The sequence below is a fragment of the Chelonia mydas genome, chromosome 11, assembly GCF_015237465.2.
Source record: "Chelonia mydas isolate rCheMyd1 chromosome 11, rCheMyd1.pri.v2, whole genome shotgun sequence".
In the NCBI taxonomy this organism is placed as follows: Eukaryota; Metazoa; Chordata; order Testudines; family Cheloniidae; genus Chelonia; species Chelonia mydas.
In genome coordinates this window covers 79,187,423-79,213,060 of record NC_051251.2, presented here as the reverse complement: position 1 = coordinate 79,213,060, position 25,638 = coordinate 79,187,423, and the positions used below count along the sequence as shown (strand labels likewise).

Here is a 25,638-nt window from a genome sequence, read left to right as displayed (position 1 = left end):
CTGGAAATGTTGTCCCTCCCCCTTCCCCCCAATTGGGATGCTGGCAAAAGGGCTGATCACAGGACTGATTACAACCTGACTGTGCAAGACCCTTAGGGTATGTCTACACTACGGAATAAGGTCGAATTTATAGAAGTCGGTTTTTTAGAAATCGGTTTTATATATTCAAGTGTGTGTGTCCCCACAGAAGTGCATTAAGTGCATTAACTCGGCGGAGTGCTTCCACAGTACCGAGGCTAGAGTCGACTTCCGGAGCGTTGCACTGTGGGTAGCTATCCCACAGTTCCCGCAGTCTCCGCTGCCCATTGGAATTCTGGGTTGAGATCCCAATGCCTGATGGGGCTGAAACATTGTTGCGGGTGGTTCTGGGTACATATCGTCAGTCCCCCCTTCCCTCCCTCCCTCCGTGAAAGCAAGGGCAGACAATCGTTTCGCGCCTTTTTTCCTGAGTTACCTGTGCGGACGCCATACCACCGCAAGCATGGAGCCCGCTCAGGTAACCGTCACCGTATGTCTCCTGGGTGCTGGCAGACGCGGTTCTGCATTGCTACACAGTAGCAGCAACCCCTTGCCTTGTGGCAGCAGACGGTACAATACGACTGGTAGCCGTCCTCGTCATGTCCGAGGTGCTCCTGGCCACGTCGGCTGGGAGCGCCTGGGCAGACATGGGCTCAGGGACTAAATTTTTGGTGACTTGACCAGGTCATTCTCTTAAGTCCGGCAGTCAGTCCTATTGAACCATCTTATGGTGAGTAGGTAGGCAATATGTCCTTCTGCACCGTCTGCTGCCAGCCAAAGATGTAAAAGATAGATGGAGTGGATCAAAACAAGAAATAAACCGGATTTGTTTTGTACTCATTTGCCTCTTCCCCTGTCTAGGGGACTCATTCCTCTAGGTCACACTGCAGTCACTCACAGAGAAGGTGCAGCGAGCTAAATCTAGCCATGTATCAATCAGAGGCCAGGCTAACCTCCTTGTTCCAATAAGAACAATAACTTAGGTGCACCATTTCTTATTGGAACCCTCCGTGAAGTCAACCCTGTAACCCCTCCCTGCGTCAGAGCAACGGCAAACAATCGTGCATCTGAGTTGAGAGTGCTGTCCAGAGCAGTCACAATGGAGCACTCTGATTGGGCTAAAACATTGTCGCGGGTGGTTCTGGGTACATATTGTCCGGCCCCCGTTCCCTCCCTCCCTCCGTGAAGGCAAGGGCAGACAATCGTTTCGCGCCTTTTTTCCTGAGTTACCTGTGCGGACGCCATACCACCGCAAGCATGGAGCCCGCTCAGGTAACCGTCACCGTATGTCTCCTGGGTGCTGGCAGACGCGGTATGGCATTGCTACACAGTAGCAGCAACCCATTGCCTTCTGGCAGCAGATGGTACAGTACGACTGGTAGCCGTTCTCGTCATGTCCGAGGTGCTCCTGGTCGCCTGTGTGAGGTCGATCAGGAGCGCCTGGGCAGACATGGGCGCAGGGACTAAATTTTTAGTGACTTGACCAGGTCATTCTCTTTAGTCCTGCAGTCAGTCCTATTGAACCGTCTTATGGTGAGCAGGCAGGCAATATGGATTGCTTAGCAGTCCTATTGTACCGTCTTCTGCCGAGCAGCCATGAGATGTGGATGGCATGCAGTCCTTCTGCACCGTCTGCTGCTAGCCAAAGATGTAAAAGATAGATGGAGTGGATCAAAACAAGAAATAAACCGGATTTGTTTTGTACTCATTTGCCTCTTCCCCTGTCTAGGGGACTCATTCCTCTAGGTCACACTGCAGTCACTCACAGAGAAGGTGCAGCGAGCTAAATCTAGCCATGTATCAATCAGAGGCCACGCTAACCTCCTTGTTCCAATAAGAACAATAACTTAGGTGCACCATTTCTTATTGGAACCCTCCGTGAAGTCAACCCTGTAAGCCGTGTCCTCAGTCGCCCCTCCCTGCGTCAGAGCAACGGCAAATAATCGTGCATCTGAGTTGAGAGTGCTGTCCAGAACAGTCACAATGGAGCACTCTGATTGGGCTAAAACATTGTCGCGGATGGTTCTGGGTACATATTGTCCGGCCCCCGTTCCCTCCCTCCCTCCGTGAAGGCAAGGGCAGACAATCGTTTCGCGCCTTTTTTCCTGAGTTACCTGTGCGGACGCCATACCACCGCAAGCATGGAGCCCGCTCAGGTAACCGTCACCGTATGTCTCCTGGGTGCTGGAAGACGTGGTACGGCATTGCTACACAGTAGCAGCAACCCATTGCCTTCTGGCAGCAGACGGTGCAGTATGACTGGTAGCCGTCCTCGTCGTGTCCGAGGTGCTCCTGGCCACGTCGGCTGGGAGCGCCTGGGCAGACATGGGCGCAGGGACTAAATTTTTGGTCACTTGACCAGGTCATTCTCTTTAGTCCTGCAGTCAGTCCTATTGAACCGTCTTATGGTGATCAGGCAGGCAATACGGATTGCTAGCAGTCGTATTGTACCGTCTTCTGCCGGGCAGGCAAGAGATGACGATGGCTAGCAATCGTATTGTACCATCTTCTGCCAGGCAGGCAAGAGATGAGGATGGCTAGCAGTCATATTGCACCATCTTCTGCCAGGCAGGCAAGAGATGAGGATGGCTAGCAGTCGTACTGTACCATCTTCTGCCGAGCAGCCATGAGATGTGGATGGCATGCAGTCCTTCTGCACCGTCTGCTGCCAGCCAAAGATGTAAAAGATAGATGGAGTGGATCGAAACAAGAAATAGACCAGATTTGTTTTGTACTCATTTGCCTCTTCCCCTGTCTAGGGGACTCATTCCTCTAGGTCACACTGCAGTCACTCACAGAGAAGGTGCAGCGAGCTAAATCTAGCCATGTATCAATCAGAGGCCACGCTAACCTCCTTGTTCCAATAAGAACAGTAACTTAGGTGCACCATTTCTTATTGGAACCCTCCATGAACTCCTGCCTGAACTACTCCTTGATTTAAAGCCACCCCCTTTGTGGATTTTAGCTCCCTGAAGCCAACCCTGTAAGCCGTGTCGTCAGTCGCCCCTCCCTCCGTCAGAGCAACGGCAGACAATCATTCCGCGCCTTTTTTCTGTGCGGACGCCATACCAAGGCAAGCATGGAGTCCGCTCAGCTCACTTTGGCAATTAGGAGCACATTAAACACCACACGCATTATCCAGCAGTATATGCAGCACCAGAACCTGGCAAAGCGCTACCGGGCGAGGAGGCGACGTCAGCGCGGTCACGTGAGTGATCAGGACATGGACACAGATTTCTCTGAAAGCATGGGCCCTGCCAATGCATGCATCATGGTGCTAATGGGGCAGGTTCATGCTGTGGAACGCCGATTCTGGGCTCGGGAAACAAGCACAGACTGGTGGGACCGCATAGTGTTGCAGGTCTGGGACGATTCCCAGTGGCTGCGAAACTTTCGCATGCGTAAGGGCACTTTCATGGAACTCTGTGACTTGCTTTCCCCTGCCCTGAAGCGCATGAATACCAAGATGAGAGCAGCCCTCACAGTTGAGAAGCGAGTGGCGATAGCCCTGTGGAAGCTTGCAACGCCAGACAGCTACCGGTCAGTTGGGAATCAATTTGGAGTGGGCAAATCTACTGTTGGGGCTGCTGTGATGCAAGTAGCCCACGCAATCAAAGATCTGCTGATATCAAGGGTAGTGACCCTGGGAAATGTGCAGGTCATAGTGGATGGCTTTGCTGCAATGGGATTCCCTAACTGTGGTGGGGCCATAGACGGAACCCATATCCCTATCTTGGCACCGGAGCACCAAGCCGGCAAGTACATAAACCGCAAGGGGTACTTTTCAATAGTGCTGCAAGCTCTGGTGGATCACAAGGGACGTTTCACCAACATCAACGTGGGATGGCCGGGAAAGGTACATGACGCTCGCATCTTCAGGAACTCTGGTCTGTTTCAAAAGCTGCAAGAAGGGACTTTATTCCCAGACCAGAAAATAACTGTTGGGGATGTTGAAATGCCTATATGTATCCTTGGGGACCCAGCCTACCCCTTAATGCCATGGCTCATGAAGCCATACACAGGCAGCCTGGACAGTAGTCAGGAGCTGTTCAACTACAGGCTGAGCAAGTGCAGAATGGTGGTAGAATGTGCATTTGGACGTTTAAAGGCGCACTGGCGCAGTTTACTGACTCGCTTAGACCTCAGCGAAACCAATATTCCCACTGTTATTACTGCTTGCTGTGTGCTCCACAATATCTGTGAGAGTAAGGGGGAGACGTTTATGGCGGGGTGGGAGGTTGAGGCAAATCGCCTGGCTGCTGGTTACACGCAGCCAGACACCAGGGCGGTTAGAAGAGCACAGGAGGGCGTGGTACGCATCAGAGAGGCTTTGAAAACCAGTTTCATGACTGGCCAGGCTACGGTGTGAAAGTTCTGTTTGTTTCTCCTTGATGAAACCCCCCGCCCCTTGGTTCACTCTACTTCCCTGTAAGCTAACCACCCTCCCCTCCTCCCTTCGATCACCGCTTGCAGAGGCAATAAAGTCATTGTTGCTTCACATTCATGCATTCTTCATTCATTCATCACACAAACAGGGGGATGACTACCAAGGTAGCCCAGGAGGGGTGGTGGAGGAGGGAAGGAAAATGCCACACAGCACTTTAAAAGTTTACAACTTTAAAATTTATTGAATGACAGCCTTCTTTTTTTGGGGCAATCCTCTGTGGTGGAGTGGCTGGTTGGCCGGAGGCCCCCCCACCGCGTTCTTGGGCGTCTGGGTGTGGAGGCTATGGAACTTGGGGAGGAGGGCGGTTGGTTACACAGGGGCTGTAGTGGCAGTCTGTTCTCCAGCTGCCTTTGCTGCAGCTCAACCATACACTGGAGCATACTGGTTTGGTCCTCCAGCAGCCTCAGCATTGAATCCTGCCTCCTCTCATCACGCTGCCGCCACATTCGAGCTTCAGCCCTCTCTTCAGCCCGCCACTTACTCTCTTCAGCCCGCCACCTCTCCTCCCAGTCATTTTGTGCTTTCCTGCAGTCTGACATTATTTGCCTCCACGCATTCGTCTGTGCTCTGTCAGTGTGGGAGGACAGCATCAGCTCGGAGAACATTTCATCTCGAGTGCGTTTTTTTTTTCTTTCTAATCTTCACTAGCCTCTGGGAAGGAGAAGATCCTGTGATCGTTGAAACACATGCAGCTGGTGGAGAAAAAAAAAGGGACAGCGGTATTTAAAAAGACACATTTTATAAAACACTGGCTACACTCTTTCAGGGTAAACCTTGCTGTTAACATTACATACATAGCACATGTGCTTTCGTTACAAGGTCGCATTTTGCCTCCCCCCACCGCATGGCTACCCCCTCCACCCTCCCCCCTCCCTGTGGCTAACAGCGGGGAACATTTCTGTTCAGCCGCAGGCAAACAGCCCAGCAGGAATGGGCTCCTCTGAGTGTCCCCTGAAGAAAAGCACCCTATTTCAACCAGGTGACCATGGATTATATCTCACTCTCCTGAGGATAACACAGAGAGAGAAAGAACGGATGTTGCTTGAACGCCAGCAAACATACACTGCAATGCTTTGTTGTACAATGATTCCCGAGTACATGTTACTGGCCTGGAGTGGTAAAGTGTCCTACCATGAAGGACGCAATAAGTCTGCCCTCCCCAGAAACCTTTTGCAAAGGCTTTGGGAGTATATCCAGGAGAGCCGCGAATGCCAGGGCAAAGTAATCCTTTCACATGCTTGCTTTTACACTATGTATAGTATTTTAAAAGGTACACTCACCGGAGGTCCCTTCTCCGCCTGCTGGGTCCAGGAGGCAGCCTTGGGTGGGTTCGGGGGGTACTGGCTCCAGGTCCAGGGTGAGAAACAGTTCCTGGCTGTCGGGAAAACCGGTTTCTCCGCTTGCTTGCTGTGAGCTATCTACAACCTCCTCCTCCTCATCATCTTCTTCGTCCCCAAAACCTGCTTCCGTATTGCCTCTATCTCCATTGAAGGAGTCAAACAACACGGCTGGGGTAGTGGTGGCTGAACCCCCTAAAATGGCATGCAGCTCATCATAGAAGCGGCATGTTTGGGGCTCTGACCCGGAGCGGCCGTTCGCCTCTCTGGTTTTCTGGTAGGCTTGCCTCAGCTCCTTCAGTTTCACATGGCACTGCTTCGGGTCCCTGTTATGGCCTCTGTCCTTCATGCCCTGGGAGATTTTGACAAAGGTTTTGGCATTTCGAAAACTGGAACGGAGTTCTGATAGCACGGATTCCTCTCCCCACACAGCGATCAGATCCTGTACCTCCCGTTCGGTCCATGCTGGAGCTCTTTTGCGATTCTGAGACTCCATCATGGTCACCTCTGCTGATGAGCTCTGCATGGTCACCTGCAGCTTGCCACGCTGGCCAAACAGGAAATGAGATTCAAAAGTTCGCGGTTCTTTTCCTGTCTACCTGGCCAGTGCATCTGAGTTGAGAGTGCTGTCCAGAGCGGTCAAAATGGAGCACTCTGGGATAGCTCCCGGAGGCCAATACCGTCGAATTGTGTCCACAGTACCCCAAATTCGACCCGGCAAGGCCGATTTAAGCGCTAATCCACTTGTCAGGGGTGGAGTAAGGAAATCGATTTTAAGAGCCCTTTAAATCGAAATAAATGGCTTCATCGTGTGGACAGGTACGGGTTTACATCGATTTAACACTGCTAAATTCGACCTAAAGTCCTAGTGTAGACCAGGGCTTAGATGCTAATGGAAGGGGAAGGTGCACCAGGCAGCATAGGAAGGCAAGTTGGGCCAGTGGTTTGGGGATTTAATATTTCTGGGAACTAAACGGTTCAGATCTTAAAGTCTCTGGTGCCAATGTCATTTTGAGCACTCTGGGGTCAGGCAGTGGGAAGCACAGCAGGCTGAGAAAGCGCCAGCTCTCATCCACCCAACATGGCAGCGCCCCGCAAGTCTCTGGAAAAAGTTATTAAATTCCTCTGTACAGCTGTACTGCAATACAGCACGTAACGCGGCGTGGTGGAGCTCCCGTCTGCAGCAGTGTTAGGCTGGGTCTGCTCCTGGGTTTCAGGCACTTCACCACGACCCAGCATCCCAGCTCAAACAGGCAGAGATACACGGGCTCTTTGGCAAAACCGTCTCCCAGTCAGTATCTAGGGTCACTGCCCAGACACTTCCTATGCCAAGGTTTGGTGGTGGCACCCCCAGTTCAGCTCCTCATACTAGGGCAGGCCCTGGGAGCATGGCCGTAGGTCCTGTTCTCCTCCCTTGTGTTCTGGTTGCTCTGCCAGAGCTCCCTTCTTCCTGGTCTAGTACCAGGCAGTGTCCCAGGAGTGACTTCTCTTTCATTTGCTCTTCCAGTCGCTCATAGAGCCAGGCATTCGGTGACTTGTTCAGATGAACTGTGCGTGGTCCTCTCCCCAGAGGAGAGTCAAAGGATTGTCACTCAAGCAGTAATTCTTCAAACACAAAATAACGTTTGTTTAAAGGAAATATTTAGTCACGAGGTATTTAATAATCAGAGAAAGAACGGGCTATGATACACGACTCCTAGCAAAAAACAGTTTCATTGCATTTTGAAATCATAGTAAGGCAATGCAATAGACTACACAAACCACAAAACAGACACAGTGTTGCATAATACAGTACACACAGACCCTTCATATATATATATATATAAAGCCTTAATCCAATGTTACAACACAGTACACAACCTATTACAATACAATAGATTAATCCCCTGTACATATGGATAAAGTTACATTACAATATGACCCATTAAAAGGACATGACTGAGGACATTCCACAAGTGGTGATCGGTCACTTGGGGGAATGCAGGTGGTGGCTTTCATCCAACTTTATTGACAATTGTACCTGTGCATTCCTTATATTTAAAAATCATTAAACTGACTGTCCATCGTCTCAATCCCTCTGACCCGTCTGCTGGTTTTTCTGCTCAGTCAAAATGATTTCAGCTCTTTGATGGATTCCTCTGCCTGCTTCTTCAATCTCTGTTTTCTGCTCTACTCCGCCCGATCTGCTCCAACTGCTAACCACCCTCACACACTCTCAAGTCTATCAGCTCTCTGCCTTATGTATGATTTTTGACCCTCTCTGATTGGTTGCTCTTTCAATGCCAATAATTAGCCTAGTTGTCTCCAGGTGGGGTGATACCTCTTCAGACATTCAGCTTGACCTGTCAGTCCTGCTGGAGCTACTTGAGAACCTCCTCCTCACCTGACTGACTCCTTTCTGGTATTTGGAACGAAGTTAATCTCACCGGCCAATGGGAGCTGTGGGGGCGGTGCTTGCAGTCACAGGCAGCGCACGGAGACCCACTGCCCCCCTCCTCCCAAGGGGAGTGCCAGCAGCCGGCCGCTTCTGGGTGCGGCGTGGGGCCACGGCAGGCAGGCAGCCTGCCTGAGCCCTGCTACACCCCCAGCCGGGAGCCACCTGTGATAAACGTCTCCTGACCAGAGCCTGCACCTCACACCCCCTCCTGCACCCTAATCCCCTGCCCCAGGTCAGAACGCTCTCCTGCACCCAAACTCCCTCCCAGACCCTGCACCCCAATCCCTGCCTCAGCCCAGAGCCCCCTCCTGCACCCAAACTCCCTCCTAGACCCGGCACCCGCACCCCTCACTCCTGCACCCCAACCCCCTGCCCCAGACTCAGCCAATGCACGCTCCACAGTTGAGAATGTTACATGGATTGTGACAATCCCCCCTGCCATATAACACGTCCTTGGGTATGCATCCATCTTCCAACCTACTCGGCGCAACCAGCGCGGTCGTCTTTGCTTGAGCTGGGCAATCACACTTGCTAATTTGCCCTTTGAAGAATCTCTGAGTTGGTGACTTCATCTTGCTATTTGGTGTTGAGTATGCGGCGTAAACAATGTAAGTGGAAACTCTTTAACCTTTTCTCCTGATGAGCATAAGCTGTCCATGTTTTCCCACCATACATGGGAGTGCTGAGGATGCAGGATTCGTACACTAGCATTTGGTCTTGATGGTCAGCTTTGAGTTGTTCCATGCTCTTTTAGTTAGTCTGCTAAAGGTGGCGGCGGCCTTTCCAATGTGAACATTTCTTCATCCAGTGAGAGGTTGGTGGTCACTGTTGAACCTAAATAGCTGAACTTTTGGACTACGTCTAGCTGGTTTGCTTTTAAGGTGAAGGATCTTGTGGAGCCCCCTGTCCTAATACAACTGTTTTCTTAATGCTGATGGTGAGAGCAAATGCCTGACAGGCACTTGAAAGGCGGTCCATGAGTTCTTGTGGTAGATCTTCATCATGAGCTGTAAGGGCAGCAGCATCAGCTAATAGAAGTTCCCTGATTATCACCTCTTTGACTTTGGTCTTTGACTTAAGTTGGGACAGGCTGAAGAGTTTCCCATCTGATCTTGTGTGGAAATACACTCCATCTTTCATGCCCTTAAACGCACAGTTTAAGAGTACTGAGAAGAAGATTCCAAAGAGTGTAAGGGCAAGAACACATCCTTGCTTCACTCCGCTTTTCATCTCACAGCTGTCCGAAGTGGACCCGTCAAACTAAACAGTTGCCCTTGCTCTCATGTTGTTGTGGAATGAGCGTATAAGCCATTACAGGGTTGGTGGGCATCCTATCTTTCCTAGTATTGTAAATAGACCGGCTCTGCTGACTGTGATGAATGCTTTGGTTAGGTTCACCACCAAACCGGCAACCCTAGCAATTCACAGACAATCCACTCTGCTCTGTTCCAACCTCCTTGGGCCCTGCCCACTGGTAAGAAAAGAAAAGAAAAACAGGGCTGGAAGATGGTGCCCAAACCCCTTGTCCTGGGAGAGATGGCCACAGACTGGGAGACGTTTGCCGAAGGAAGGGAGGAGGAGGCGGCAAAAGAATGTGGTGTAGAGAGTTCTGCAGCCAAGCAGCATCAGGGAGTGTGGCGAGGGAAGGCAAAAGCCTACAGCACCCAGTAGGTCTCCCACCCAAGGACTAACCAGGCCTGACCCTGCTTCGCTTCCAAGATCAGACGAGATCAGACATGTTCAGGGTGGTACGGCCGTAGACGCTGCTGCTTGCCGCTTTGCCGCTCTTTAAGTGAGTCCACAGCCTGCGCCTGCCTCCATCACACAACAAACGCCGCCTCCCTCCTACCAGCTCTCACCCGCCTGCCTCCCCACCCCATCGCCCCCACCCCGCCCGCACCACGCTCCGCAGCCCCCACCCCTGGCCTGCCCACACAGCTACACCTCCTCCCCATCCCGCCCCGCCCACACCACGCTCCACAGCCCCTACCCCTGGCCTGCCCATGTCAGCCACGCCTCCTCCCCTCCCCACACTCCACAGCCCCCACCCCTGGCCTGCCCACACAGCTACACCTCCTCCCCATCCCGCCCCGCCCACACCACGCTCCACAGCCCCCACCCCTGGCCTGCCCACACAGCTACGCCTCCTCCCCTCCCCACACTCCACAGCCCCCACCCCTGGCCTGTCCACGCCAGCCACGCCTCCTCCCCTCCCCACGCTCCACAGCCCCCACCGCTGGCCTGTCCACGCCAGATACGCCTCCTCCCCACCCCGCCCACACCACATTCCACAGCCCCCACCCCTGGCCTGCCCACACAGCTACGCCTCCTCCCCATCCCGCCCCGCCCACACCACTCTCCACAGCCCCCACCCCTTGCCTGCCCACGCCAGATACGCCTCCTCCCCACCCCGCCCACACCACGCTCCGCAGCCGCCACCCCTGACCTGCCCACGCTAGCTATGCCTCCACCCCACCCCACCCGCCCCACACTCCACAGCCCCCACCCCTGGCCTGCCCACACAGCTACGCCTCCTCCCAACCCCACCCCGCCCACACCACGCTCCACAGCCCCCACCCCTGGCCTGTCCACACCAGCCACGCCTCCTCCCCTCCCCACGCTCCACAGCCCCCACCCCTGACCTGCCCACACAGCTACACCTCCTCCCCTCCCTACGCTCCACAGCCCCCACCCCTGGCCTGCCCGTGCCAGCTACGCCTCCACCCCACCCCGCCCGCTCCACACTCCACAGCCCCCACCCCTGGCCTGCCCATGCCAGCTACGCCTCCACCCCATCCCGCCCGCTCCACACTCCACAGCCCCCACCCCTGGCCTGCCCACACCAGTTACGCCTCTTCCCCTCCCCGCCCCAAACACCCCCCCCCAGTGAATCCCGCCCTCCCTTCCACGGCCTGCGGCGCTGGGGCTGAGCTCCGGGGTGTGATACCGGCCCAGGCCGCTGCTGCCTCTGTGTGAGAGCCGGCCCCCCTCGGGCTCTGCCTGCCCCCCAGACCCCGCCCCCTGAAACCCCTCCAACAGTCACTGCCCGAGGGGAAGGGAGAGGAAAAGCCCCGTCCCGCCTCTGCCTGGTGCCCGCTGCTGGGGGGACGCGCTGCCCAGGGGGGGTCCCCACAGGTCGCTGGGGGCTGGGGGTCTGCTAGGGGTCGGGGGGGTCCGGGGCTCCTCACAGGTTGGGGGGGTGTCCGGGGGGTCCGCTAGCGGTCGGGGGAGTCCCCACAGGTCGGGGGGTCGGAGAAGGGATAGGGGTCGGAGGGGGTCCAGGGGTCCCCACAGCGGGTCCTTGGCCCTGCTCCGCCGTCAGCTCCGGGCAGGCGGCTGTGCAGCGTCTGTCTGCGGGGCTGACGGCTCGGAGCCGATATGGCCCTGCTCAGGTCACTGGCAGGCTGCTCCCGGTGACTGGTCTCGGAGGTTGGGGGGACACACGGCTCGCCCCTGTTTGGAAAGCATTCTGGGAGGAAGGGAGAGAAATGACCCTTTAATACTTCGAAAATGATCCAGTTTTGAAGAGCTCCAGCCTCCTTGGGCTGCACGTGTGATGGAGAGATCCCAGGGAGCCCCTCTCCTCTCTGTAGCCCAGTCAATCTCTGTTTCCGAGGGTACCCAGCCTGGTTGTTTGCCAGTCAATCACACTTATTTACTGACTTAAGTGCCAGCCCTGCAAATATTGACACACATGGTGTGTGTGAGCATGAGTGGCCCCCTGCCCTTCACTCCCTGTAGATATTGGTGAGGATTTAAAACGGCCTTAGTTGATTTTGGGGTGCTGGGAGGGGTTGTGTCTGTGCTGTGTTACAGGACCATGTCCTTACATACCGGAGCCTATATAGGGTGACCAGATGTCCCGATTTGTTAGGGACAGTCCCGCTATTTGGGACTTTTTTCTTATATGGGCACCTATTACCCCCCACCCCCTGTCCCGATTCTCACACTTTCTATCCGGTCATCCTTAGCCCATAGCTAATGTTCTCGATCTGTATTCAGGTAGCTGAATAAATGCTCTGACTGGCAGCCGTGCTGGGCACCTGATGGTGACCCTCATGTCTCAGGCTCGGCATGTTTCAAACTCAGGCCACTTATTGAGAGAACTGAGCGTGGCTCTAAGAACCGAACATTAGGTTGCTGTTTTTGAAAACTCGGGTCAAGCCTTTCACCAGTATGGCAGAGTCTAGAACGTCTGTCTGTAGGGGACAAACCCAGGAAGAACTGGGATATAAAATGGACTAAAAGCCCTTCTGAAACATCCTCAATTACCTTCTCATCCTGCCAGGCTGCAAAATAACATCCATATTGTGCTACAGATCTGCCCATCCTTCCAAGGGACAGGGAAGAGAAATGGCTTCCCTGGAGCCCGTGACGTTTGAGGAGGTGGCTGAGTATTTCTCCAAGGAGGAATGGGCCCTGCTGGACCTCACTCAGAGAGCCCTCTACAAGGAAGTCATGCAGGAGAGTTATGAGATTGTGACCTGGCGGGGTAAGGATTCCTGTCCCCTCAGGTATTAGAAGTTGGGTGGTCTTTGGAGCAAAGGGGTCAGATTCTGTGCAGTTTCTTTAACTAGTCCCTCAGATTTCAGGGGGAATCAGATCTGATTTCAGGGGGATCAGATCTTGTGTGCAAGAGACTGTCCCCTCCACATCCCCTCCCATGTGACAGGCAATTCAGGCACATAAAAACCGAGGCTGGTTCCACCATTCTGTGGGTCTTCTGGCCCCTCAGCCATCTCAGCCATTGGACCAACGTCTTGTGACTTAGCTCTGCCTAAGTCCTCACTGGCCAGATTTTCAAATGTGCTTCATCTCCATTTGCACATCTTCTGTCTCTGCCAGCTGTGTTAGTGTGAAGCCCCAGATGTTCTCAGCTCTCTTTCACCAGCCCAGATGGGCATGGACCATAGTCACGGGACAGGATCCAGTTACCATTAGCGTCTCCAGGGACACCTTTTGTGCCCATGTGCTGAATTCTTGGAAGGAAGGTGGTCTTCCTGGTGTCCTTGCCTGGCCGTGACTGATTTCTGCGAAAGGGTTCCTCGCAGGAAGAGGGGCTCGGTTCCTGTGCTGAGTGAGGGTTCATGAAGTAGCCTGCTGAGACAACAAAGGCCTTACCTGCAACTGGAAGACTTTCCTCTGTCTGCCTGTAACACAATAGTTATTGAATGCTGCGTCGAAGCAGTTCCAAAATTCCAGGCAATATTCTAGGCAGCCATGGCCAGAATTCTATCCATCGTGGGGGGAAATGCAAAAATGGAAGGCAAGGAAAGGGGGATCAGATGCAGCCCTTGCCATCTGTTTAGCACAGCCATAGTTTCAGGCACCTCTTCGATTATCTATAGCTCATCCCATCCTGGCCCATCCTCCCAGGAGAGTTTGAGAGCAGAAACGCTTCAACGGGAGAGACTGAAGGAGACCCGCATCAGATTATCCCACAGACAGAGCGGCGGGCTTCCCACCGCCCAGGGGAATATCCTAACCACGGGGCTAAAAGTTGGGAGGGAGTTCTCTCTCCTCCCTGTTGTATGGAAGTTTGTCTATAGCGATGCAGTCCGGTAGGCGAGCTCTGGGGACTCTTGCCAAATTGGGTCCCACGGCAAGTCAGGCAGAGGCACGCCTGTCTTCCCCATCTGTAGTGGTGCTGGAACACTGTCTAGAGTGGGGGTGCAGTGCCCCCCCTTACCCCTTCTGCACTACCCACCCCCATGGGAGCAGGGCCATGGCTCCAGGAGGGGGGAACATGGATAGGGGTAAGGGGGCCGAGGCTGGCATAAAACCTGAGGGTGCTGTAGCACGCCCCATGCCCCTAGTTCCTGTGCCCATGCCCGCCTGGAGACCTGGCGAGAGAGGCCCTGCGTGTGCTCAGAGGTGCTGAGAGAACGTTTACTGCAAAAATTAGGTGCCGCTTGAGTTTCAGGGCCTACGGGGTTCGGCAGCCGCTGAGCAGGGATTTGGTTGAGCTCAATGGGGCCCGATTATAGGACTTGGGCACCTAAATCCTTTTGTGAATCTAGCCCTGGGTCTCAGTTTCTCCATTCCCCATCTGTAAAATGGGTAGAATGGCCCCTCTCTACCTCACAAGGGAGGGGTAAGGATAAATACATTAAAGACTGTGAGCTGCTCAGACACTATGGTAATGGTGGAGGCCATGTCAGAACCAGTGGCCGCAGAACAGGGCCCTTATTTCAGTTGGAGACACCAAGTGCTGGTGTAATGAATAGTCTCTTTCCCTCCTGCGGCAGCAGCCGTGGCAAAGGGTTACAAGAATTCCTTGTGCCAAAGTCTCCATCTCTGCTGGGGCTCCCCATCGTCAATGCTCCAGTTTGCCCCATCCCTGCCGGAGCTGTTGCAGGTGCCCAGGACCGTGGAGGTCTGTGTGGAGGATGGCAAGCGAGTGTCATGCTTGGCTAATCTTTCTGCTCCTTGGCCTCTTGGCGGGGTAGAGTTTTCATTCAGTGAGTGCTGGTGTTCTGTGTTGCAAAGTGTAGCTCAAATGGATGCAGAGGGGCAGTTCTGGTGTTTCTGAGATCCATGTCCAGGCCAGGGTGTGGCTGGCTGCACGTGTGGGACTGGAGGCGTCCTGTGAGAATAGGAGCTGGAAAATCTAACGGAAGGTTTTTTGCTGCTGTGTCTGAGAAATTATTTGTGTGGATGTCCAAGTCCCCCAACACCATGAGCCTGTTTCATCACCATGTCAGACAGCATCTCTGTCCATGGCTCTGGGACCCTTTGGGGAAGCAGTGACTCTGAAAAGAACCAAAAGGTCGTGGTGGAAACATATCTTCCAGTGCAATGCTGTAGCAAAGACGGCTAGTAATGATTCTAGGATAGATTAGCAGGGGAATAGGGAATAGCAATAACGAGGCGATATTACCTCTTTAAATGGGATTGGTTAGACCATTGATGGGTGCTGTGTCTAGTTCTGGTGTTCACACTGAAAAAAGGATGTTGTCAAATTAGCGCAGGTTTAGAAAAGAGCTATAAGAATGATTTGTCAACTGGAAAATCTGCTTTAGAGATTCATATTTTATAAGGGCTGAATGGACCGTTGGGATCATCTAGTCTGACCTCCTGTGTGTAACACAGGCCATAGGAGCTCCCCTGAATTCCCCTAAATTACTATTTAAAATAGAGCACATCTTTTAGCAAAAAAAAAAACAAACCAACCCAAATCTTGATTTTAAGAATTCCCAGTGATGGAGAATCCGCCGTAACCCTTGCTAAGTCTTTCCCAATGGTCAGTTGCCCTCACTGTTCAAACTTTGCAACTTCTGTCAAGTCTAAATTTGTCTCGCTTCAACTTCCAGCCATTGGATCTTGTTATACCTTTTTCTGCGAGACCAGAGAGCCCATTATTGTTACGTTTCTGTTCCCCGTGAGGGCATTCATAGATTGCGGTCAAGTCTCCCCTTCACCTTTTCTTTGATCAACGGGAGAGATTGAGCTCCTAGAGGCTTTCATTATAAGGCCTGTTTCCAATCCCTTTATCACACTCATGTTTCTTCTCTGAACCTCCCCCCCCCTCACCAGGCCGAATTTTTCAACAGCCTTATTGAATTGCTGGCACCAGAAATGGACATTGTATTCCAGCGGTGGTCGTATGATTCTAAAACACAGAGGTAATATGACCTCTCTGCTGGTACTCGAGAGTCCCCTGTTTATGCCTCCAAGGTGTGCAGCAGCTGCTCGGGCCTCAGTGTCACACACCGGAAGCTCCTGTTCGGCTGATTATCCACCATAACCCTGACACCTTTTTTCAGAGATATTGCTTCCAAAGAGAGTCTCCCAGCCTATGAGGGTGGCCTGCATTCCTTGTTCCTAGAGGTATCATTTTACATTTGGCCATATTGAAGCCCACAGTGTTTTCTTGCACCCATCTCACCAGGCAATCCAAAGGGCTCTGTATCAGTGACCTGTCCACTTCTTTAATTACCATTACCCCAGTCTTTCTGTCATCTGTAATCTTATCAGTGATGATTTTATGCTTTCTTCCACAACACTGATAAAAATGTTAAATAGCTTAGGGCCAAGACTGGACCCCACTAGAAACAAACATGCTTGACAATGATTCCATTTACAGCTATGTTTTGAGATTTATCAGTTAGCCAGTTTTTATTTTCTAAGCTGGGGGCAAGCAAACAATACGTGTTTTAATATGGCTAAATATAAATGAAAACATCTAGGAACAAAGAATGTTGACCATACTTTCACAAGGGGGGAGGGGGGACTCTGTCCTGGGAAGTGGTGACTTTGGAAAAAAAATGGGGAGTTGTTGTGGATAATAAGCTGAACATGAGCTCCAGTGTGATTTTTGTGTCCAATTGCTAATGCAATCCTTGGATGCATAAACGGGCCTCTCAGGTAGGAGCAGAGAGAGTTATTTTACCTCTGGTTTTGGTGCTGGTGGAATACTGTGTCCTGTTCTGATGCCCATAATTGAAGAAGGAAGCTGATAAGCAGGAGAGGGTTCAGAGAAAAGCCACAAGAATTATTAAAGGATTAGAAAACCTGCCTTATAGTAAATGACTCCAGGAGCACAATCTATTTAGCATAACAAAGAGAAGATTAAGGGGTGACTTGATCACAGTCTAATAAATACTTACGTGGGGAACAAATATTTAGCAATGGGCTCTTTATCTACCAGAGAAAGGAATAACAAGAAGCAGTGGGCTTAAATTGCAGCAAGGGAGGTTTAGGTTGAACATTAGGAAAAACTTCCTGGCTGTCAGGGTGGTGAAGCCCTGGAACAAACTGCACAGGGAGGTTGTGGAGTCTCCGTCATTGGAGGTTTTTAAGAGCAGGTCAGACAAGGGATGATCTAGAATCTAGACAAGAAAATACTTAGTCCTGCCATGAGTGCAGGGGACCGGACTAGATGAGCTCTCGAGGTCCCTTCCAGTCCCATGATTCTATTATTTCAATGCCTGGAAGTTGAAGCTAGAAAGATTTAGACTGGAAATAAGGAATACATTTTTAACAGTGTGTAATTAATCTTTGGAACAATTTACCAAGGGTCAGGGTGGGTTCTCCATCTCTGACCATTTTAAAATCAAGATTTGATGTTTTCTTAAGGATCTCTTCTAGGAATTGTTTGGGGGAAGTTCTTTTAATGGCTTGTGTTACACAGGTGATCAGACTAGGTGATTACAATGGTCCCTTGTGGCCTCTGACTTTCACTTGTTCTTTTTTATAATGTCTGTGTAGCACCTTGTGGACAATTTGCCTCATAATAACTCCAAAACAGAGACATTAATGAAACCGTGATCCAGAAATATGGGGCCTATTTTTGCCTTTTCTTTTCTCTGTGTGATGGGTTATATCCTCCCATTATGCTAATCTTTGCAACATTGAAGGAATCGGGCATGTTTAGTCTAGAGAAGAGAAGGCTCCGGGGACACATGATACCAGTCTTCAACTATTTAGAAGGCTGTTATAAAGAGGATGGTAATCCATTGTTTTTCATGTCCACCAAGGGCAGGACAGGAAGGAATCAACTTAGTCTGCTGCAAGGGAGATTTCAGTTAGATATCAGGAAAAAACTATCTAGACTCTAAGAATAGTTCAGCACTGGGAAAGCCAAGCAGGGAAGTTGTGGAATCCCCGTCATTGGAGGGCTGTAAGAAGAGGCTGAAAAAACTCTTGGCAGGGATGGTTTAGGTTTACTTAATCTTGCCTCAGCCCAGGGGGAAGGGTTTGTTGATCTCTCTGAGTACGACTACACTAAGACAGGCCTCTGACTCATGGTTAAGCTTAAGCCCCCCTTCCCTGCACACACACCTCACTCTCACATGGTTCAGCAAGCTCTTGGGACCCACAGCCTAGGACCCTGCTACGAAGGTAGGGCAAAGCCCTGTCATTTTGCAGCATATATGCAGCTCGAGATGGAGACCCAAGTGAGAAGGCTGCAGAGTGTAGTACAGACGCGTTAGCATGGCAACAAGACCCACATCCGGCACTTGTAAGCCAGGTTTACAGTTCAGTGAGGATGTTCAAGCATGGGTCCCACAGACCTGTGTTTACAATGCAGCAGTGTAGACATACCCTTGAAGTCCCTTCCAATCTTGCATTTGTATGATTCTGTGGCTTACACCTAAGCTATTACTAATTTGTTCTAACTTTTACTAATGTTTTCTAACCAGTTCTTCTTTATTTGTCAAGATGAGGTTTCGAATTTCCCCATTTTGGATGCCACACACTTTGATATCGGACGTTTTACTCTCCAACCTTTAGAAATTCCGAGGACAGTTTATAGTGCGAGACTTAAGAAGCTCACTATGTTTACCTAAACAAAGAGATAGTAGAGTGGTGACTTGATAGCCTAAAAATACCTACAAGGGGAAGAGAAGAGGGCTTTTCAATCTAGGAAACAACATAGTTTGGGAGCTTAATATAGTATAATCGTATTCCGTGGGCATGTTCGTGATAGAAAGGTAAGGGAAGTGTCATTTGGTTCATAAAAATCTACAGAACCGTAATTTCCATGGTGTCACTCTCTGCAGCTTGGGAGGGGAAACTGACTATCCCTCCAGGCTCCCACTTCCAGGTTCCTCCAGTTAGTGGAAATCTTGATAATACAGTGTCATAGGGAAAGGGTTGAGTTGGGTATCATTCAAAAGCCTTTTCTTCCGTGAACATAATGGTACCAAACATGACAAACCTAGAACAATCGTGTAGATACCTAATAGAGAAAATGTTTAAAAATCAACTTTTTTAATTTATATTTTAACACAGGGACACATTACTTACATAGAAAAAACCCTGATCGTTGGTAATCCTAGGGAAGTTAGCCTTGACATATGGGACTGAAAACCCTTGTTCATCAAAGTCATCACCATTGTCATTTCCATCTAGGCCGCCACTTCTAGACACGTGGTCACACTGATCCCTGTCTGCACTGCACTCGTACGTCTCTGTGCAAGGCAGGCTGCTGGCCAAACATCTGCAGGGCGGTGAGCATCTGGTCTTTGCACGCGAGCATTCCATTAGCTGTAGGATTGATTCAGGAGCGTGAGGTATTTGGCTGGAGTGATCAGTCCATCCTTCAAGACCCATCCATGCCTGGTAGGGGAGGGGAGTTTTGGGTGTGCTTGATGTAGGAATAGCTGGTTGATTTTCTCTGGCCTGTGTGATGCAGGAGGTCAGGCTAAACGACCGTAATGGTCCTTTGGGCCATCGCATGTCTGATTCTAAGTCTTCAGGTTTGTAATTACCCGGATACCCAATTAGTCTTTTCCTTGGGCTTGGGTCCCAGTTACAACAAGCATCCCTCTTCAGTGAAGAACTGAAGTGTGGGCTTAACTTCCAGTAATGTCAATGGGGCTCAAGCCCTGAGCTAGAGTGCTTTGTGCAGGGGGGGCACCTTGGAGATAATTCAGATGGGATTGGTGAGATTTGTCGGGCGGGGGGTGTCTCCCACGTTGGAGCCCGGGGGAGTAGAGGTTGGAGAATAATTGCTCCTCCCGTAGAGTTTCCCTCTCTGGGTCTGTGGTTTGTGGAGCAGACTGGGGGAGTGAGGAGACCCAGAACCAGGCCTATAGTGTCTGCCCCTCTGTGGGAGCAGAGTGGGTCTCCTGGGTGATGGGGAAGGGCCGACTGACCCTTCAGCCCCTACCTCTAGTCCATTGTGACCCCACGGAACTAGGCTCTTCCCTCTCTGTGCTGGACAGGGAACAGGTGTTTAACGATCTTCTTTTCAGGCCCTGGTTGGCATTTCTTCTGTTTGTTTCTTCACCACTTGTACGGAGAAAGCACCTCAAGGCCCCAGTACAGGATCACAGCCCCGTTGAGGCGGGTGCTGCATGGAGAAATAGGGATAGTCTCCACCCCAAATTGCTCACACTCATAAGTAATAGCTTCCAGTTCTGGCTTGTGTTTTGGAGGGATATGGGGGAGGGGGATGGAGAGAGGAGTTAATTGGCAGTGACGGAGGCTTAGATGCAAACAAGATACCTGGAGAGGGTAGCAGCTCTGCTCAGCTCAGGTCCCCAGGGGAGTAAGTCAGGGCAACTCCCTAGGCAGAGTGGAGGAAGCCTTGCTCCAGACCAGCACGTCTCTTGTACCATTTATAGCCCAGTCCCTGCAGGGTGGGGCTGGGGAGAGGAAACACCTCTCTGGGTGGGCTGCTCAGACCCTGGATCTGGAATACTAACGGCCCTGACCGTAATGAACAAGATCAACACTTGATTTCTTGCCCCCCAGCAGGATTTCTAATTTCCAAACCAGATGTGATCTCCCGGCTGGAACGAGAGGAGGAGTCGTGGGTCCATGGTCTCCAGGGTTATGAGGAAAGGAGGATCCCAGGAGACATCCACAGGGGAGAGGAATCAGTGAAACTGGCTCCGCTTTTATATTCTCATGGCAGGCATCCTTAATGGGTTTTCACCAAAGATATCTGACCGCAAAAACCCCTCCTCTCATCCACACACGGAGGAGATGGGGAGGCAGAATCGCTCTCTTCCTCTCCCTCCTCTGGGGAAGATTTGGAGGGGATTTATCCCTGATTGATCTATGAATTTATTTATCTAATAATATAAATAACCCAGCGGTTATTCTGGTTTCTTCTGCCTTGTCTCACCCAGGCCAGGTTTGTCCCAGCAAGTGACACATCCTCATGGGAGACATCAGTCATGGTTTCCCAGTCACCTGGCAGTCGCTCTCTTTTTCTCTGACTCTCTCGATGGGATGTGAAGGCAGAATCAATCCCATCCTTTCTGTCCAGTGGGGAAGGGGTTTTGAGGGGGAATCATTACTAGAGTTTGTACCTTGCTTACCCTTTCCCCCGGCACGGGGACTGACTCCTGTCTGGGTTCTCTCTCTGTCCCAGCAGGTGATGGGATGGTGAGTGAGAACGAGGAGAAGAATCCTCAGCAGGAAGATCCTGAATCAGAGGAACCACACAGGACAGTACGGGGAACATCTGAAGGGGGCATCTCCCCAAGCCCTGAGGAGGGAGAAAACCGTGAGAGGCCGCGTGGGCCAGAGAGGCAGCAGGGAATCCAGTCAGCAGAGAGATGGGGTAAATCCACTCACAGGAGCAAAGGGGTTAGGAAAATCAAAGAAATTGTCCAGGCGCGGATCCCCGCTGGAGACAGACCCTACAAGTGCAGTGCCTGTGGGAAAAGCTTCCACTGGAGATCAGTCCTTATTACTCACCAGAGAATCCACGCTGGCGAGAAGCCCTATAAATGCAGTGACTGTGGGAAAAGCTTCAGGGACAGCTCAGCCCTCACTAAATACCAGAGAACCCACACGGGGGAGAGACCCTACAAATGCAATGAGTGTAGGATAAGCTTCAGTCACCACTCAGCCCTTGTTACTCACCAGAGAATGCACACAGGAGAGAGACCCTACACGTGTGATGACTGTGGGAAAAGCTTCCGCTGGAGATCATCCCATATCACTCACCAGAGAATCCACACAGGAGAAAAACCTTACAGTTGCCCTGACTGTGAGAAAAGCTTCAGACAGCATTCAAACCTTATTAAACGTTCCAGAATCCACACAGGAGAGAAGCCCTGTAAATGCCCCGACTGTGGGAAAAGCTTCACTCAGAGCTCCTGCCTTACTGAACATCAGAGAATGCACACAGGAGAGAAATCCTGCGGAAGCCCCAACTGTGGGAAATGCTTCTGTAACAGCTCAACTGTCATTAACTATCAGAGAATCCACCCAGGAAAGAGGCCCTATAAATGCCCCGATTGTGGTAAAAGCTTCTCTCAAAGCTCCCGCCTTACTGAACATCGGAGAATGCACACAGCAGAGAGACCCTATAGTTGTCCCAACTGTGGGAAACGCTTCTTCGTCAGCTCAACCCTCATTCACCATCAGAGAATCCACACTGGAGAGCGACCCCATCAGTGTCCCGAGTGTGGGAAAAGCTTTGTTCGGCAATCACAACTGGTTATACACCAGAGAATCCACACAGGAGAGAAGCCCTATAAATACAATGATTGTGGGAAAAACTTCAGTGACAGATCAGATCTCACTAAGCACCAGAGAAAACACACCGGAGAAAAGCCGTTCAAGTGCCCCGATTGTGGGAAAAGCTACTGTTTCCAATCAGACCTCACTAAACATCAGAGAATCCACACAGGAGAGAAACCCTTCAATTGCCCCAAATGTGGGAAAAGCTTCGGTCGGAGATCTGACCTTATTATACACCAGAGAATCCACACAGGGGAGAGACCTTATGTATGCCCCGAGTGTGGAAAAAGCTTCAGTGACAGATCAGACCTCACTAAGCATTGGAAAAAACACACAGAAGAAAAGCCCTACAAATGCCTTGAGTGCGAGAAAAGCTTTGATTGGCACTCCAATCTTATTATGCATCAGAGAATCCACACAGGAGAGAAACCCTACAATTGCTTGGACTGTGGGAAAAGCTTCAGTCACAGTTCAACCCTCCCTATGCACCAGAGGATCCACACGGACGAGAAGCCCTACAAATGCCCTGGGTGTGGGAAAAGCTTCAGGGATCAACTCGGCCTTTATTAGGCATCAGAGAATCCACTTGGAAGAGAAACGCTAGAAATGCCCATGTCTTCGGATAGACCATGTGAATAACACCTGTGCCAATTCCCAGGAATCTCAGAGGTCAGGCCGGAGTGGTGATGTAATTAGGACGTGCCATAGTTATTAAAGCAGAGAATGAAACTGCCTTCCTGGACTAGAGCTGTGCAGAGCAAGAGGCTGAGATAAGATATCCACCTTGTGACTGGATTTGATGATTACTTCTCAAGAAGCTCTGGATATCCTCTGTTCAGTTCCTACATTTAAGTTAATTACCCACAACTGGTCGATTCATTCTCTAATTTAGGGGTGTTCTTGGATTCCTTGCTGACACTCAGATCCCCAACATCCACAAGTAACAGTTTCTATCATCTCCGGTTGGCTAGGAGATGTCTTAGTGGATGAAGACCTGGCCTTCTTCAGTCACACCTTTGTCACTGCATGGCTGGACTACAACAAGGTGATATACCTGGGCATGAACTCATCAGCGCTTAGGAAATTCCAGGTAGTACAGAACACTGCAGCACATCTTCTACCATGGACACATCAGGCCATAGAACATCAAATCAAGTTCAAGATCTCAGTCCTTATCTCCGTATCCAGGGCCCTGGATAAATAAAACACCATCTACAGCTCTGGGATAAAAATCATGGTCAACATCTTTGCTCCTTTTGCATAATGGAACTTTCTACGATAAGGGTAAAGCTTGTGTGTGCATGAAACAGAACTTTCTTGGGGGATAGTCTGAGACTGTGGAATAAGCTCCCCCAGGAACTAAGGACCATCACAAACCTCCCCACCTTCTGCTCCCAACACAAGCCACATTTTTGTGACCCTGCCTTCTCTAACACAAATACATAGCATCACCTATATTAAATAAGTCACTGCATTTTTTTAATTTATTAAATATTTTCAATCTTTTTTTCCTATAACAAACAGAAGGAATTCCAGGTGCCAAAATTCAGAACAAGTTTAAAAGTACCGTACGTCAGAAAAGAAAAACGACCAAGACGTTTACGCGTTGTTTGGACTCCCATGTATTAATCACATTCCCAGCACGCTAGTTTTTATGGCGCATATAAAAATAAATAAATAAAAATTAAAGTAATCAAAATCAAAGAGGAAAAAGGCTGTGGGGGTTGTGGAGAGGAAGAGGAGAAGGGATGGGAAGGAAGAGGATGATTTATTTCCTATCTTTCATCCAGGTCTCCTGCAGGGATCATTAGTCCACAACTTCTAGTAAACTGTCTCAAAGAGAATCAAATTTTCCTGGGGTTTGCTATGTATTGTATGTCATCCTTTCCTTTGCAATCAGATCTGCCAAGCAGCTATACCAGCCTCTGTGCCCTGAGGGGGGATTTACTTTTCCAGTGTAGCAAAATGTGATGTCTCAAAAGCCATTCCCTTTGGTATAGCCTCCATTTGCTGGATATATGATCCCTTCTGCAGGTGTCTGCTTTAAGGCTGAGTGAAGCCTCTAGAATCTTGCTAATTCTGGTTTTAATATCATCCCAGAAGCTTGAACAACAGGATGTGACAAAAATATGAGCACACATTGCTCCTGCACCCCACACCTCCAACACAGATCATCAGGGATAGCTTTAATTTTGTAAATTCTTTGGGGTGGCCGATTCCACGTAAAGATAATTTTTTTTGTTTATTTGTCTATTGAATGGCGTGGAATTGGAGATCTAGGATCACTTCTTTCATATTTTGTATTGCTCAATTCCATGATGGGAGTGAGATTTTTTTTGGCAATTCTTCGTTCCATTTTTGCCTTATTGCATGTTAACTTTTGGTGGGTCATTAGGAACTCAAACGTCATCGCTGCCAATCTGGTGAAATTGTACAACTCTCTACAAAATGTAAGATGTTTGGGAGCTTTGGACAGAACAAGTGCATCTGGGCTGAATTCGAAGGCGAGGAAGTGAATAATTTGAATTTGTTGCAGCAGGGATAGCAGGCAGCCTGGACTTGTTCCTCTCATTAATGAGAACGGTTCTGAAATATAGCTCGTGGTGATCACCCGGCAGGAGGGATTAGTGTAGAACAGTTTAATTCAATTAACAAAGTGGTTGCTGAATTTCTTTCTCTTAAGAACCATAAAGATATAATCGCAGGCAACCCTACTGAAGTCTTCTTAATGCTACCAAAAGTTTCTTTGAGTGCTGCGATATTACATTGTGTTGACGAGATACGGAAGGTTGTAATTAGCTAGCTATGTAAATACATTGAAGCTAATTTCCAGGAATGTCAATATACCTGATCAACTGAGTATAGAACAAAAGCAACAATAATAAGAGATTCTATTTAAAAGTTAATCTGCTGCTTTATATACTGGTGACATGGACAGATAAGCTCACGGTTAATGGGCTACAGAGAGAATCCAGTTTGTGTAACTCAAACTGGAGTCTGATAGAATCCCTGAAGTCAGGTGTCTACACAAGTAAGTTTGTCGGGTGTGTGTTTCCCGCTGTAACTAGATCAGGATAACCACAGTGAAAGAGTCCACACAGCTCTGTCCTTTTTCAAAAAAGGGAAGAAGGAGGATCCTGGGAACTACAGGCCAGTCAGCCTCACCTCAGTCCCTGGAAAAATCATGGAGCAGGTCCTCAAGGAATCAATTCTGAAGCACTTAGAGGAGAGGAAAGTGATCAGGAACAGTCAGCATGGATTCACCAAGGGAAAGTCATGCCTGACTAATCTAATTGCCTTCTATGACGAGGTGACTGGTTCTGTGGATGAAGGGAAAGCAGTGGACGTGTTGTTCCTTGACTTTAGCAAAGCTTTTGACACGGTCTCCCACAGTATTCTTGCCAGCAAGTTAAAGAAGTATGGGCTGGATGAATGGACTATAAGGTGGATAGAAAGCTGGCTAGATTGTC

At 50.3% G+C, this 25,638-nt stretch overlaps 2 protein-coding genes across 3 annotated transcripts in view; one reads left to right on the top strand and one right to left on the bottom strand.

Moving 5' to 3' along the window:
• LOC114021903 overlaps positions 1 to 25,638 on the bottom strand; it is a 139,248-nt gene that overhangs the window by 46,420 nt on the left and 67,190 nt on the right. The gene's annotated exons all lie outside the window — the stretch shown is intronic.
• LOC102943233 (zinc finger protein 135-like) overlaps positions 12,433 to 25,638 on the top strand; it is a 32,095-nt gene continuing 18,889 nt past the window's right edge. The window contains exons 1-4 of the mRNA XM_043524813.1: positions 12,433 to 12,731; positions 20,444 to 20,606; positions 20,998 to 22,736; positions 23,092 to 23,258. Coding sequence (XP_043380748.1) covers positions 12,593 to 12,731; positions 20,444 to 20,606; positions 20,998 to 22,736; positions 23,092 to 23,258 — 2,208 coding nt within the window. The 5' untranslated portion in view covers positions 12,433 to 12,592. The remainder of the gene's footprint in view (positions 12,732 to 20,443; positions 20,607 to 20,997; positions 22,737 to 23,091; positions 23,259 to 25,638) is intronic.